The sequence below is a fragment of the Peromyscus leucopus genome, chromosome 20 (assembly GCF_004664715.2).
Source record: "Peromyscus leucopus breed LL Stock chromosome 20, UCI_PerLeu_2.1, whole genome shotgun sequence".
Classification (NCBI taxonomy): domain Eukaryota; kingdom Metazoa; phylum Chordata; class Mammalia; order Rodentia; family Cricetidae; genus Peromyscus; species Peromyscus leucopus.
Window position 1 is genome coordinate 32,248,690 of NC_051080.1, and position 13,972 is coordinate 32,262,661.

A 13,972-nucleotide genomic window follows, 5' to 3' on the forward strand; every position below is an offset into this window, starting at 1 on the left:
AGTTTTATGGCCTGGAAGTAATGCTCAAGGTTTTAAGAGTAAAGGGTTTGGGATAAGTAAAGCATAAATCCTGGAAGATACAGGTTGAGCCTGGCTCACCAGACAGCAAAGGATCACCGGGTTGCAAACTACATCCGTCCTCAGCATTCCAGGAGGAACACTAAGCACCCCATTCCACTGGAGAGGTAAGCTGTGTGTTCAACTTTCCTGGCTTCTCCAATGCTTATCTGTCTTCACAAGACCCTTTTTGCCCTCTTTATGTTTGTTACTCAAGACAGCTATGGTCAAGACATGAGTATATGAAGGCTTGCCCATCTGCTGTTAGGGTGCAAGCAGGCATGGTCAGTCCATTGTGGGCAGTATGAGGTTATGCTTGGCTAGCAGCCACATGGGTCAGAGGTCTCACTTGTTCCTGAGGCCTGTGCTATGACCTGAGTGCCTGAGTTATTTAATATCAAATAACAGATATTAAAATTGTCACCAGGTGTCAAGACCTAAAGCAGAGTGCGTTCCTTTGGACCTCTAAATGCACTTTTTCCCCAGGACCTAAGAAATGGATTTGTGGGGGAGCCACAAGGCATGAACACCAGAGAAGTATGTTCTCTCTCTCTCTCTCTTTCTCTCTTTCTCTCTCTCTCTCTCTCTCCTCTGTCTCTCTCTGTCTCTCTGCTGTCTCTGTGTGTACGTGTGTACGTGTGTACGTGTGTACGTGTGTGTGTGTGTGTGTGTGTGTGTGTGTGTGTGTGTGTGTATAGCAGGAATCCTAATTGTTCTTAATAATAAAAACCCAGAGTCAGATATAGAGCTAAATGCTGAAAGATCAGAGAGACAAAAGAGCAACACATAGCTACCACCTCTTACCTCACCAACTCCTCAGCCTGAAAGAGCCTGAGCTCCTGTCACCTCCTGACTTATGTTCCTCTCTCTGCCCAGCCATATCACTTCCTGTATCCACCACCCTGGTGCTGAGATTAAAGGCATAAAATCCCAAGTGTTGGGATTAAAGGTGTGTGCCACCACTGCCTGGCTTTGTTTCTCTTTTAAACTGGATCAATCTTGTGTAGCCCAGGTGGCCTTGAACTCACAGAGATCTGTCTATCTCTGCCTCCTGAGTGCGGGGATTAAAGGTTTGTGCTATCATTGTCTGGCCTCTATGGCTAACTAGTGGCTTAGCTCCACACTCTGATCTTCAGGCAAGCTTTCTTTGTTAAATCACAAACAAAATGTCACAACATGTGTGTCTGTGCATACTGAATCAAGGCTTCACAGATGCATAGACAGCTCTTCTTCTTGAGGAGCCCTGACACATTCCCTTGTTTTGATTGAATATGCCCCAGTCGACGGCATCACAGTTTTTAAAGTGCACAGTCTGAACTTCTAAAATACACAGAATTCCCGGTGAGGTATTACATTATTGCTGGGTCCTAATAGCTCCCTCAGGGGAGGAGGAGAGAAGGCACAGACAGTATCAAGGGCACAGACACCAGGAGTCAGGTAAAAGGGAAACAGCAGACCCATTTATTCAGCAATGGGGAGAGTCCGATATATAGTCCTCCCAGCACCCAGGCTGTATCCTGATCCAGTGACATTGCATGGTCTCTCCTCATTGGCTAGGCATGATCAGGACCTCTGGCAATGCCTATTGCTAGGCCCTTAGGCAGACTCCAGGTTGGCTCATCTCTTGGTCTCATAGGCCGTATCTTACTACATATCCACACTTTTTTATTCATTACATGGGTGCTCAGCGAGAGCCAGAGTTCTTGCTCAGGACTTTTTGACCCCACCTAAGGAATGTTCATTAACTGGACTGTGCCTGTCTTAGGTTGGCTTACCTAACAAGCTCTTACCTGTCATTGACCACCAGCCCTTAAAGACATTCATTCCTGGAGAGCTACCAGGTGGAGAGGATTAGGCAGTAGCCTTTTGAATTTCAGAGAACCAGGCATGCATAACCTCCTGTGGAGGTCTATAAGCAGGATATCTAAGAATCATTAAAATTTGAAGAATGGCCTTAGTCACTGCCTACTGCTGTTGGATGTGCTGCAGGAGGCATATAAAGATAATAAGGATTAACAGTATCATCCCACCAATCAAAGCATATGTGAGCATCCAGGAGGGGTCAAATAGCCTTTTAAAGTTGTCCCAGACTTTAGTTTAAAAAAATCTGTCTCCAATGACATCACCAGGACCCTGGTCATATTTGTTCTTGGAGTAGAATGGAGTAATTAGGGAGTGAGGCAAATTGCCTGGAAGCATGGATTGCAGGCCAGTAGGGACATGTCTCTTACTAATTCTATTTCTTAGGCATTGGACAAGAGAAAGAAAAAAAGGGAGGGTAACGCAAAGGGCTTCCCCCACAGACCAAGCATCCTCCAATTTTTTTGTTGGTCAGTACCAGGTCCATAAAGGGGAGGCCTAGGGAAGAGTTAGTGGTAAATATCACACGGAAAGCAGAGGAGTTAATTGCCACTGGCAACAGAATGGGAGGCAAGGGAACCAGAGTCTATAGATGCTCTGCTTTTGAGGGAATAAAAGGGGCAATGGTGGTGAGTATGTACATTACCCATCCATGGCCAATTCTTCTTTGATGAAGGTGGGCTGGTCTGTGGTGGGATGCACATCTCTTGTTGGAACCCATATTGGCATAGTTGCACTCTGAGGAAAAACATGAGCATACCCTCTCCCATGGGTCAGCAGGGGAGCTGGTGGCTGCCATTGGAGGGAGGTAGGGTCTATCCTTCTTACTGGGGTAGAGGTGTGCCCTGGGGCAGGAATGCCCAATGTTTATATGCTGGTCTGAGTCCTGCCTCATCAAAGCTGAGAAAATTTATATGGAAAAGGACTTCAGTTAGGGCCAAATGGGTGTCCCTTTCTGCCTCTGGCAAGATGGCCTTTAAGAGTTCTGTTGGCTCTTTCCATGATGGCTTGTTCCTGAGGATTGTAGGGAATGCCAGTGGTATGAGAGACCATATTGTGGGTTGGGGCATTAAGCCCTTCCCAAACTGATTGTTTGATTAACATTTCCCTAGTGGGATCCAAGTCTACTCTCCACTTCATTGCCTCATTGACACGTGAGAGAAAATCAGTAAAAAAAAGTTCCCCTGGCTGTTGAATAAGATTGCAGAAGTAAACTGAAGGGTCATGGGAGGTGCATGCCTTAAAGCCTTGAAGGTCAGGTCAGAAATTTGTTGGTAGTAGGCTGGACGGCCAATCTGTGCCTGATGAGCATGTTGGACAAAGTTACCTCATTCAGTGAACATGTCAAGGGTCCCTGGAACATTAAGAGGTTCGTTCACACTTGAGTATCTTCTTGATTATTGTAAGCCGATTTGCGGCTAAGAAAGGCAGCTGGCTCCAGTACAGTTTTTTAGCAGACTATATCAATCAAAGTAAGTCTGTAGTTGCATTGCCCACTGAGTGAGGGTGTGTTTGAAGTAAGGTGAATCTGGGCCCAACTTCCGGATAAGGGAGAGTTCAGCTGTGGGGTTGGGAATCCAGGGCTGGCTAATGGTATTTTGTCCCGGGTTGACTGGAAAGGCTTCCATTGGCCTTTGAGGCCGAGACTGGGGGTGAGGGGATGGGAGGGGTGGGCTGAGGCACCTGGGGGCATACCTCAGCATGAGGGAATTTCCACCTTCAGAGGCAGGTGGATATTGAGGCACTCAACTCTAAGGGTACCGCGGTGGAAGTGCAGCCTCCTGAAGCGGGGGTGGGGCTGACGGGGAAGTGGCACATATGTTCTTAACTGTGGCCATGCTCTCCTCAACAGGTTTCGAGGGGCCTGAATTGTCTGCCTCTTCCTCCTCATTGGATGCCATAGAGAGATCAGACATGGAAGGGGTGGAAGTGATGGAGAGGTTACCCATTTTGTAGAGGGAGACAACAGGCAAGCAACAGTCAGAGAGAAGATGGCAGCCAACAGGGGTGGAAAATTGTGTCAAACCTTTATGTTTTATGCTTAGTGGGGGACTTCTGTGGGTTTTTTTTTAGGCCATGGCCATATGACCATACAGTGTCTCCAGATGAGGGATGGCATTCAGGAGCAGAGCCTTGATTTTGCCTCTTGGGGGATCAGCCCTTATGTGGAGGTGCCGGGCAAACCAAAACAGAAAAAACATGCCTTCCTAACCAGATGGGCAGACAAACATGACTGCTGTGGGATGGTCTGTATGTCAAATTGCTCTGATTTGTCAATAAATAAAACACTGATTGACCAGTGGCTAGGCAGGAAGTATAGGCGGGACTAAGAGAGAGGAGAAAAAGAACAGGAAGGCAGAAGGAGTCACTGCCAGCCGCCGCCAGGACAAGAAGCATGTGAAGATGCTGGTAAGCCACAAGCCACGTGGCAGGGTATAGATTTATGGGAATGGATTAATTTAAGCTATAAGAACAATTAGCAAGAAGCCTGCCACGGCACAGTTTGTATGTATACACAATATAAGTCTCTGTGTTTACTTGGTTGGGTCTGAGCGGCTGTGGGACTGGCGGGTGATAGAGATTTGTCCTGACTGTGGGCAAGGCAGGAAAACTCTAGCTACACATGACAGACAACACAAAAGAATGAGGGGGCGGTCCCTACACTTACCTTGCCAAAGGGACCAAAAACACGCAACATTAAGGGGCCTTCAAACCAAAACACACCATCTTGGGACCACTGTCCTGTGCCATGAGTGAGGGGAGGGAGATGACCAGAACCTGTTCGGGTGCCAGATGTTGCTGGGTCCTAACGGCTCCCTCGGGAGATGCGGGGGGTGAGGGGGGGTGTTGAGAAGACGCGGCATCAACAGCACAGACACCAGGACTCAGGTGAAAGGCAAACAGCAGGCTCATTTATTCAGCAATGGGGAGGGCCTCATATACAGTCCTCCCAGCACCCAGGCTGCATCCTGATCTGGTGACATTGCATGGTCTCCCCTCATTGGCTAGGCACCATCAGGGCCTCTGACAGCGCCTGTTGCTAGGCCCTCAGGCAGACTCCAGGTTGGCTCATCTCTCAGCCTCATAGGCCCTCTCTTCCTTAGTTACCCACCTATAAACCTAGCACTTTGGAGGCAGAGGCCAGAAGAGACTGCAACAGAAACAAGGCCTTCTGGAAGAAAAGTTCCAGAATCCCTACTCAAGTTTCACGTCCCAACCAGCATCTGGGCCACAGTCCTGGATCTATGCTTGTCCCAGGGCAGGAGGCTGCAGGCACAAGGGTTTCCCTAGTTGGGTAATAGCTCTACCTCACGGGATCTTCACCTTGGCAAAAAAAATCTCAGATCATCAGGACCTTCAAGGGCGAGGGGTAATATTCACAGCACCCAAGTTTCCAGGGTGCTGCCCATATTCCATGAGGACTCCTGTGGTATTAACCATAAGGGTTCTGATCATCTCTGGGGCAGTGACCTCTCAAGGACAGAAGGACAGAGCAATGATGGATCCCTGGTTATCCCACTGTGTCAAGTCAGGCCTTCCCAGTGGTGGCATCCAATAGAGACTGGGACTCCAGAAGAGGCACAGTGAGTCTTTGGTTGCTCTGAGCCAGGCCACGAGCCCCTGCAGTAAATGGCTTCCACCTCTGAACTAAAAGAATCTGGCAGGGCAGCACCTATTCACCTGTGAGAGCTCATCTCCTTGGCAGACCCCTTCCCTAGCACAAACAAGTGCTCCTGAGAAATGGAGAAACCCTCTCTCTGTCCCCAGTATCAGCCCTGAGGGAAGCCCATCCAAGGGATACCCCACTCTGAGCTGGGTAACATGAGATAGCTATGGGGCTGGCTGAAAGGGCAGAGATGTGGGCCAGCAGTCAGGACTCAGTAGACTCAGTACAGCCAAAAGAAAGTGGACTTCTTGACTTGGAGAACAAAGAGTTTATTGGACTCAACTGGGAAGCCTGCAGGAGCCCAGAGATTTATGTGTGGACAATGGTGGCACAATGCCTTGGAATCCCACCCCTTCCCTGGACTGTCCACATGCCTCCAGGGCCAAGGACAGCAAGCCACAACAAAATGGCATGCTGGAGGTGCAGATCTGAAAGACCTGGTGAGGAGGTGGGACACCTACCCAGCAGGGAATATGAAGTTGAAGCAAGGTAGCCCACACCCTAAGAGCCACCTCAGAGTTTTTGTAACTCACAATTCATCACTGGAGGGCTGCAGGAAGGAGGGATGACATGTTGGGATTCAAAATGAGGGTGGGAGTAGCAGGAAGGACCCTCACAACAAGGTTTGCAGGAGGACCGAGCCCAGGCTGACCAGAAGCACCCCTGCCAGGGTCCAGATGCTGCCCCCAGTGGGAACCGCTGCATTGCAGAGGTCTCCCTTACAACAGGACAACTTGGAGCTGACGGAGGCAGCAATGAAAGGATTATGTGGGAAATTTCCAAGAGGATCCTGATCTTCAGGGCAGGTGGGAAGGCAGTACTTGTTCTTTCTTTTCTCTTTGTAAGATCCTGCAAGACATCAGGGAGTGATTTCACGGCGTGTGCAGGGACAACTCAGCACCCCAAAGTCTGGGGCACATGCCACCTGGATGGCCCCGCCTTGTCTCTAAGGCACATTGAAGCCAGACATGGTGGCTCACACTTGGAATCCCTGAACTTGGAAAAATAAGGCAGGAGGATTAGTATGAGCTCAAATCCAACCTGGGCTACATGGGGAATTCTAGGCCAGCCTGGGCTAGAGTGAGACCCTGTCTCAAAAAAAAAAAAAGCCATGGGCTGGTAAGGTGGCTTGGTGGATAACATGCTTGCCTTGAGCAAGCGTGAGGACTAGAATTTCAATCACTAGAACCCATGTAAAAGGTGGGCAGACATGGTGGCCTACTTGTAATCTCAGCGCTCATGATGCAGACATGGGGAATCCCTGAGATGGGGAATCCCTCACTGGCTAGACTAGCTGAATCTGCAAGCTTGGGAGTCAGTGAGAGACCCTGCCTCAGCAAATAAAACGGTTGTCAAGGAAGATGCCCAGTGTCCACCTCTGGGCTCCATACACGTGTACCCACTAGTGCCTGTGTGCCCACACATGGGAACATGTATACACACATGCATTTACACACAATGGGTTGGGGAAACAGCTCAGTCAGTAAAGTGCTTGCCGCATGGAAGCATAAGGACCCACGTCCAACCGTCAGCACCCATGCAAAGAGCCAAGCATTCTGGCGCTGCTTCTCATTTCTTAGCTGAGGAGGTGGGAAGAGGGGCTCTCGGCCAGCCCCACTGGCCTAGTCGGCAAATCCCAGGTCCCAGTGAAAGATCTTGTCTCAAAACACAAGGTGGTTGGGACTGAGAAACAGCTCAGGAGTAAAAAGCACTTGTTGCTCTTATAGATGCCCAGCTTCGGTTCCCAGACCCACATGGTGGTTCACAACCATCCAGAACGCCAGTTCCAGGGGATCCACCAAACATTCATTTGGATAAAATAAAATAAATAAATCTTTTTTAAAAAAAAACAGTAGACAGTACATGAAGAATGATACTTAAGGCTGTCCTCTGGCCTTTCATACATGCACACATGTGCACCCACACTCATAGGCAAACACACACACACACATACACATACACAAAGACATGTCACAATGCGGGATCACCCAGTAGCATAGCAGAAAGGTCAGTCAGCCTGTCAGACTCTGGCCGTTCCCCGGGAAGTTGTACTTGGGAGCCAGGCAGGCAGGCGGCTGTGGAAACGCTAGGAAACCGGAGAGCAGGGTGGGGCTGCTCCTGCTTTGTCTATCTGGAGGAGAGGCCTGGAAACCGACACTTCGGGGGATCCGATGTGTCCTGGGGTCTCCTTTTCTTCAGCATTCCCAAGTCATTCTCTAGAATAAATCCCCTGACTCCTTCACTATATGCAAAGAGTCACTAAATGCCCCCAGTTCTCCAGGTCCTTCAGTGAGCCAGTGAGACTCTAGACATAGGGGAAGAAGGACAAGGAGCGCCACATGGCTAATACTGGTGGGGGAGGGGGATGGTGACAGCCACACATGCCATAGGAGCAGCCCTGCTAAAGACTCTACCTCCCAGCACATACCTGGACTCCAGGGCACAGCCCCCACCCTGCTCCCTCTATAGGCGCCCCACTCCAACCACAGGAGGACCCTACTTGGAGGGAAGAGAACTATGGTCCATAAACAACTATGGTCCACAAGTGCCCGGACTTTTCTTCCCAAGCTACCTCCAAACCATCCTCATATAGGCCACAGGGAACTCACCCACAGTGACTTCCACCTCCTGATTGATGCAGACCCCGTCAGGATATTGGCAGAGAGCTGGTTGGCAAGAAGTCTCAGGTGTGACCCCCATGCACTGGTAGCAGCGTAACCCTTGGGCTGAGAAACAGGCCAATACATGAGGGTCAGGGCATGTCCTTCCTAGCCCAGACCCCTCTTCTGCACCTGGCTTTACCTCCACACAGCTGCTGGGCTATAGGACAGAGCAGGGACACTCCTCCTCAGAGACCCCCCACCCAAAGCAGAAGTGAGCCAAGAACCATAGTTCTTCAAGTAAGCTGAGTACTGCTGTCTCAGCCCGCCAGCCAGCCCCACAGGGGAAACCTGGACCCCAAGAGGTGTTAGAGAAACAGTCACCATAGCGGGAGGACATGGGTACCTCCTGTCTGCTAAAGCAGTGAATGGATGAGGGAGTAGGTACCAGGGACAACAAGGGGTTCCTGATGGGGAAGGCTGTTCAGACCTGTCCCACCCTACACTTACAGAGCTGGACCCTGAGCCTTAGAGCATGACAGGGCACTGGACTTCCCAGAACCCAACTGCAAAGTCGGGCTCCATCATGAAACCTTTCATAATACATATGTAACTGGAAGTGTAGGGGTATCTGAGAGCTCAAAACCTCTTAGCGTAAGGAAGTTCTAGCCTTGGGGTCTTCATGTGGCTGGATTGAAGGGTAAGACAAGGTCAACTGTAATCATGTAAGGAATGCCAAAAGTTGAGGTTGCCAAAGTTCTTGACTTGGCAGCTAGGCTAGGAAAAGAAGTCCCTGCCAGCTTGTACACATACAGGCCCGTGGCATGGCTGGGAGGCAAGGGCACCAGGCTACTCTGAGGACAGGGGCCCTGAGTGACCAGGGTTTGCTTGGGCCTCAAGAAGGAATAAGAGAGGGGCTGGAGGGTACGGTTCTTCCTCCTGAGGCTATGGGTCCTGGGGAGTGTGGGGCCACTGCTCATGGTCAAGAAGGACTAAAGTCCAAGACCCTACTTGCAACTGAGGAAAGCTGCAAGGCAGGTTCTGGCAGGTTTACAGGCCCAGGAAGCCACCCCAGACCATGAGAGTTCACCCATCCCACACCAATCCACACTGGGCATCCCCTGGCCCCAGCACACCTCAGGCACAGGGCACACAGTGGAAATGCAAGGTGTACCCCCAACTCTGAGGCCCTTTCCCAGCTCACCTCTCTCTGCACACAGTAGGGCCACAAGCAGGATGAGCACGCAGGTCTTCATAGCGTGGGAGCTGTTCATCCTCGGAGAAAGGATGCACAGACAAAACCTTAAAAGTTGGAGCTGGTTAATAGTACCCCGCCCAAAATCATAAACCTGGGGCACACACATGTCCTGGACAGGACTCAGGCATCCAACCTTCCCCCTCCGATCCTCCACATAGCTTCCCCAAGGAATAAATGTCTGCTTAATTCTCCTGTCCACCATACACCTAGCTTTCTCTTCCTAATTTCCAACCTCCATCCACAGCCATATCCTGAGGGTCCCTCCCTATGCTGGCCACCCAGCAGCCCCATCCTGACATCTCTCCTCACATCCTCTCTGTGATCAGGCTGCAGGCACAGTGGAAAGTTCCAGCTAGATGTGGGCTGAAATAAGCCCTTCAGTCTAGGAAATACCCTCCCTCAGCTCCTCCCGCCTGATATCCTTAAAAGGAAGGGTTTCCGGTAGTTATTTCCTGCAAGCCAACATGTTTATTGCCTAAGAATTAGCAAGGCTCCTTAGTGATCATGACTAGCCAAAGCTTTACCACAATTAGGGAGGAGGGACCATCTTGATGCTAGAGGGCTAGGAAAAAGAGCTGATGGGCAGGAGGGAAGGGGGCAGGGTTGTCTCTCACTTATCATTCAGAAAGCAAAAGAAGGAAGCAACTTGCCCAGCCTTTTCCTGTTTCTAAATGAAAGGTATGGATTGCTGTGGCAATAGCAGGAAGAAAGGAAGCCGGAAGAGTTTTCATGGAACCCCTTGACACACCACCCTAGGCAGCAGCTCATGCATAACCAAGTATGGGTGGTGCAAAGAGCAGCAGACAGCAAGCACCTGTTCATTAACATTTCGTGGGAAAATGGGAACAACTATAGGACATCCATGACAGACCCAAGTTACAACCCACCCAGTTTTATCTGGGTAAGCCAATGAATTTATGGGATTTAATTCCAGAGCATGGAGGAGGTCAGGTCACTTACAGAAACATGGATAACCCCCACCCCAGCAGCTACATCAACATGACGTCTCTCATCCCATCATGAAAACAGTGTCATGGAATCCCCCTCTCAGTTAATCTCCCATTTCCTCTATATTCTAGCATCTTCTGAGTCCACTTGTAGTTGGAGAAGAGTAGGAGGGGTAAGGGCTGGAACTCCAGGTGAAGGTACTTCCTTCTGCTCTGACTAATGGGAGCTCTGACCATTATCACAGACCTATCAGTATTATGATCTTCTGACTCCATTGTCATGGCTACTGGGCCAAGGTTATCTTTACTCCAGAGATGGCAGTGGGATCATCACCTCTTTGGAGGAAAAGGACATAGGACTACAGTACCACCCACTGGTTCTCTATCAGTCTTAAATTTGGATCTCTTTTTGGGAGAGGTTCAGGGGGTTGGTTTTGGTTTTTGAAGACAGGGTTTCACTGTATAACAGCCCTGGCTGTCCTATAACTTACTCTGTAGACCAGGCTAGGCTGGCTTTGAACTCAGAGAGATCTGCCTGCCTCTGTCTCCCAAGTGCTGGGATTAAAGGCACGGGCCACCACCGCCTGGCTTAAACTAGGGGTTCTAATGAGTCTTCCAGTTTCCAGCCAGAACCAGTGTGGAGCAGCCAGCTTTTCCTAGTGGTGGACTTCTGTCCGAATGATTGACAAGCCCACTTCGATGAACTTTTCAGGGAGAGATAGTGTGCTTCTGTAATCTTCACGTTGGTTTCTACCCAGAGTTAGAGGTACCAGATGTTGTCAGGCTTAGGTACCAGGTGTCAGATGTTAGAGAAGCCAGGCCTTACGCAGAGAGGGCTACATGCAAAACAATAACCAAAAACAAAAATTAAATTAAAAAAAAAAAAACACCCCACATCTGGTGCCCCTCTCCCCTGCCTTCCAGCTCAGCTAGCTCCCTGACTGAGTCACATTGAGTCAGACATTAGCCAAGCCCATTCCTCTGCCCAGAGAAGGAGTGACCTCTGTTAAGTAGCCAAAGTCACATGCCCCTCCCTCCCCACCCTCAGTCATAAAGCAGAGGTGAAGAGGTTGACTGTTAACTAAGTGTACTTCCTCAGAACTTTGACCAGACCAAAGCCTCTAACTTGTGCTGTGCTGCCTGCCGGCATTAATGAGTCTCTTGCCTGAAGGAAGACTCAACTCAGTTCCTCTGTTTATCACAACACCCCCCTCCTTGAACATTAGAAAAATTTCTGGCAGGAGAAGTCCCCGAGGATAGCCCCACCCCCATGATCAGTTCTGGACCACACACCCCCGTTTCCCTGACAATGTCCTAATTTCAAGAAGGGAAAACAACACAGTTGGCCCTCCTTAAAATTTGAAATACCAAATTCAGGGAGGAGGGTAGAGGTGGAAAGACTTTGCTTAAGCCCACTAAAGGAAAGATGCCTCCCCCGGGGATTGGAGCTTTTTTATAAAAACCTTTTATTTATTCTCCACCCCACCCCGCTCTCTTGTTTTTTTGAGACAGGCTTTCTCTGTGTAGCCATGGCTATCCTAGAACTCACTCTGTAGACCAGGCTAGCCTCAAATTCAGAGATCTGCCTGTCCCTGTGTCCTGAGTGATGGGACTAAGGGCTTAGTTAATTTTCTTTTATTACACTGCTGCAGGGTTTGGGGCTCATAAGATCTGAAATGTATTTCTGATTCTGGGTGGGAACAATAAGCAAGATTATACTAACATAACGCTGCCCTTTCCCCTAATAGTTAATAGCCTATCACAGCCTGGAAGGAAGGGCAGCAGGAACAGAGAGAAAGGAACACATGCATGTCCATTTGCTGGCTTGTGCCCATCTCAATTTTTCTTTTTTCATGTGGATAGTTCAGGGCCCCATGCTAGGAAATGTCACCCACAGTAAGTTGCGTGTTCCCACACCGAGAGACTTAACTCTCAGCTCTGATAAGCTATACCCTCAAGTATTTCCAAAAATAAAGCTTCTCACCTCTAAGCTTCTTTTTGTCACAAGAGAAATGAAACTAAGATCATGAATAAAAGCAGTGGTTCTCACCCTCCGTGCTGTGACCTAATACAGTTCCTCATGTTGTGGTGACCTCCCCCAACCATGAAATTATTTCTTTGCTGCTTCATAACCATAGTCTTGCCACTGTTATAAATCATAATGGAAATGTCTGATATGCAGGATATCTGATATGCAGACACCCTCCCCCAATGGGGGGTCACGACCCACAGGTTGAGAATCATGGGGTGAGAGGCCCACCATCAGAGTTTTTGAGTCCAAGAAAACAGGCAGGTTCAACAAAAGAGGTCTATAAGCAGTTTTATGGGCTGGGACTCTTCAGAGAAGAGTGAGATTGCCAGGGTAAAGGGGGCTAGGGTTTGGGCTGATATCTGAAAATGGGAAAGAAAGGAGAAAAAGAAAAAGTTATGCTTTTTGTGTTAGGACTCAGAAAGAGGGATGGACTCAGCAAGCGAGAGATTTTGAGCAACCGCATGGAGGGAGTCTGTGTAAGTAAAGAGTTTTTAAGGGGATAATTATGCCTCCCATCTTCTTACTACGTCTTTAGGTGGATCAGCTTTGCTGAGATAAGGTTTCTTGTCCAGGACAGGCCCACTTAGATTAACACCCTTCAGGAAGAGGCAATTTTGTAAGTTGAGTTGAAAGGAAGTAAGGGGTCCTTGAGCGATGTAGAGACTTCTAGGCTCAGTCAAGCAGAACTTGGGGAAGTGGTGGCACCTAGGGTCCTAGAGAATCAGCTACTAAAGCCATTCTAGGCTAATGGCTTCTGGAGTCTTTGTCTCATGACCTCAAATAATGAGTTTCACAGTCGGCAGAAGGGGGAGGTTATAGCAGGTGAGTTTAAGCAAACAGAGCCACCGTGTAGCAAGAGCAGATCCCTGAGAAAGGGTTGCCACTGAGGGCCTCTCCCCACCCATCTAGATTAAGAAGGCTTCACTGGGTTGAGGCATGGGCATAGGATGGTCAGTCCAATTGTTCCCACCACAAGACACTCATGTTCTTCTCCATCCTGGTGTCTGGACTAGAGTTTTGCACACATCTTCAAGGCCAAGGAAGCACCTAACTGTGTGTAACTTCCGGGCAGGGGCCCTCACTCATTAAGGAGCTTTGCAAAAAGAGAAGAAGAATAGAAACAAAACCCGGACACAAACCAGTGCCCTTTAACGTTTTGGGTAATTCTGGTCCCGAGCCACGACAGAACTGCTGATAGAATCAAAGACATTTCTGACTACAGGCTAAGACAGGACTGGTTGTCAAGGATAAGAAACAGAAGTGTGTTTTGTTTTTTGTTTTTTGTTTTTTTGGGTTTTTGGTTTTGGTTTTTGTTTGTTTGTTGTTTGTTTGTTTTTTTGAGGTCCTTGCCTCTACCCCGGGACAGTTAATTGTCAACGTGAGACACAAACTGTAGTTACCGGGGAAGAAGCATCTCAGTTGAGGAACTGCCTCTGTCATTTTGGCCTGTGAGCATGCCTGTGAACGGTCTTGGTTGATTATTGGTATAGGAGGCTCCAGCCCACTGTGGGCTGCACTATACTAGACAGGTGGGCCTAGGCCATAGAAGGA

General features: G+C 49.1%; 1 protein-coding gene across 1 annotated transcript; it reads right to left on the reverse strand.

The window, feature by feature from the left end:
* Nucleotides 1-4,809: 4,809 nt before the first annotated feature.
* On the reverse strand, nucleotides 4,810-9,855 carry LOC114684756 (lymphocyte antigen 6A-2/6E-1-like). Its single transcript, XM_028859331.2, has 4 exons — nucleotides 9,752-9,855; nucleotides 9,389-9,459; nucleotides 8,194-8,310; nucleotides 4,810-6,433 (listed from the first exon to the last, which is right to left on the reverse strand). Coding segments are annotated over exons 1-4 (426 nt in total). The 5' UTR covers nucleotides 9,754-9,855; the 3' UTR covers nucleotides 4,810-6,197.
* Between the last annotated feature and the right edge of the window lie 4,117 nt (nucleotides 9,856-13,972).

Coding starts and splice junctions, on each gene's coding strand:
- LOC114684756 (XM_028859331.2), bottom strand. Junction 8,311..9,388: donor CCTACTGTGTGCAGAGAGAG/GTGAGCTGGGAA, acceptor CCTGTTTCTCAG/CCCAAGGGTTACGCTGCTAC. Junction 6,434..8,193: donor GGAGGTGGAAGTCACTGTGG/GTGAGTTCCCTG, acceptor GATGTCTTGCAG/GATCTTACAAAGAGAAAAGA.